General features: G+C 40.0%; 1 protein-coding gene across 1 annotated transcript; it reads right to left on the bottom strand.

Annotated features, from left to right (window-relative positions):
• Positions 1-285: 285 nt before the first annotated feature.
• On the bottom strand, positions 286-1,398 carry htr1fa (5-hydroxytryptamine (serotonin) receptor 1Fa). The gene has a single exon (XM_078232035.1). The coding sequence runs from the start codon at positions 1,396-1,398 to the stop codon at positions 286-288; it is 1,113 nt and encodes a 370-aa protein (XP_078088161.1).
• Between the last annotated feature and the right edge of the window lie 245 nt (positions 1,399-1,643).

The following is a 1,643-nucleotide window of genomic DNA, read 5'->3' on the forward strand; positions in this document are numbered from 1 at the left end:
TCCCATCAGTAAAATTTACATCCTTTCTACGTACTTGCCATAGGCTCTTTAAAACATACTGGCTGTTACATAATAGAAAAATACCAAATAGGTTATCTTCTGTACCCAAGAGCTTTAAGTGTCTGTGACAGAATTTATGGTAATATTTTGTTCATTGTTTCCGATACAAAGCCAGTGTAAGCCACCAGAAAAAAAGAAATACTGATCTTCCTTTCAAAGCTGAAAGCTTCGGTAATAGGCCAAACCATTCTACTCACAATGGTAATTTCTTTACTGCCATTGCATTCACAGAAACTGTCTGCAGTGTACCAGTTTCTGAAAAGCTTTCTTAAAGTCTTCATTGAAGATTGTGTAAATAAGGGGGTTAATTAAAGAATTGAGGTAACCTAACCATGTCAGAAAGTCGGTCATTTCCAGGGAGATATAGCAGGACTCACAGATGTTCACAATGAGTTCTTTCAGAAAGAAGGGTAACCAGCATATCACAAATGCCCCCAAAATCAAGCCCAAGGTGGTTGCTGCTTTTCTTTCTCTTGTGCTGGAGATTTTATTTCTCTTCCACATTTTGTCTTGCTGGCAACTACTGGGGTTGAGACTTCTGGCAGTGATGTGGATCTTTTCCCCATCTTCAACCATCGAGGGGTCCGAGATGGACTTTTCAGACATGCATGATGTTGAAGGCACCCTGGGGCTTTTGATAGTAATGCTGGACATCTTGCCGTTCACTTCCTCGTTGACGTGCCTGCTCGCACTCCTCTTGTGATAAAGCGTTTTAGCTGCTCGGTATATTTTATAGTACAGAATGAGAATCAAAGCTAAGGGGATATAAAACGCTCCAAATGTAGAATAGATTGTGTAGACAAGATGCTCATGCTTTATAAGACACTCGTCCTCCTTATTCTTTCCTTGGTGTCTCCAAAACAAAGGAGGCATTGATATAAAGATGGATATGACCCACACGATTGTGATCATTATTCCAGCACGTTTAGGTGTCCTTTTCTGTGCATATTCCACAGCATCAGTTATGGCCCTGTACCTGTCCAGGGCTATTGCAGCCAGATGAAGAATAGAGCACGTGCAACATGTAATGTCAACACTTAACCAGATGTTGCAGACAACCTGACCCATCACCCATGTCTCCTTTACAGTGTAAATAATGCTGAAGGGCATCACAAGAACAGCAACAAGTAAATCAGTAACAGCAAGGGAGCATATTAGATAGTTAGCTGGGTGGTGGAGTTTCCTTGTTACGATAATTGCACTTATCACCAGGGAGTTAATAACTGTGGTCATTATAGTCAAGACAGAGAGTGAAAGCGATATCAGCACTTTGGAAGTTTTTCCCTTCACCAGTTCTTCGATTGTGAAGTTGGAATAAGTATCATTTTCCAAATCCATTTTGTTCACTTCAATGAGAAGTTCTTTTGGAATTCATACAATCTGAAAATGAAGCACAATATAGGTTAAGATGCGAAATGGCTTTATTTCCATGAAACTAGGGTTAAAAGTAAAAGCTGTCAGAAAACTTCAAGCTCTTGAATACATGCAATTAACATATCCAGACTCTGTGAAGATTTGTTTTGAACTGTTTACTCTGCGATTTCAATATTACTGCTCCCTCTCAACCCCTCCTCCTCACACAT

This window comes from Mustelus asterias, chromosome 17 (assembly GCF_964213995.1).
Source record: "Mustelus asterias chromosome 17, sMusAst1.hap1.1, whole genome shotgun sequence".
Classification (NCBI taxonomy): Eukaryota; Metazoa; Chordata; class Chondrichthyes; order Carcharhiniformes; family Triakidae; genus Mustelus; species Mustelus asterias.

Bases quoted from the DNA above. Each gene is read 5' to 3' on its own strand.
- htr1fa (XM_078232035.1), bottom strand. From the start codon at position 1,398: ATGGATTTGGAAAATGATACTTATTCCAACTTCACAATCGAAGAACTG.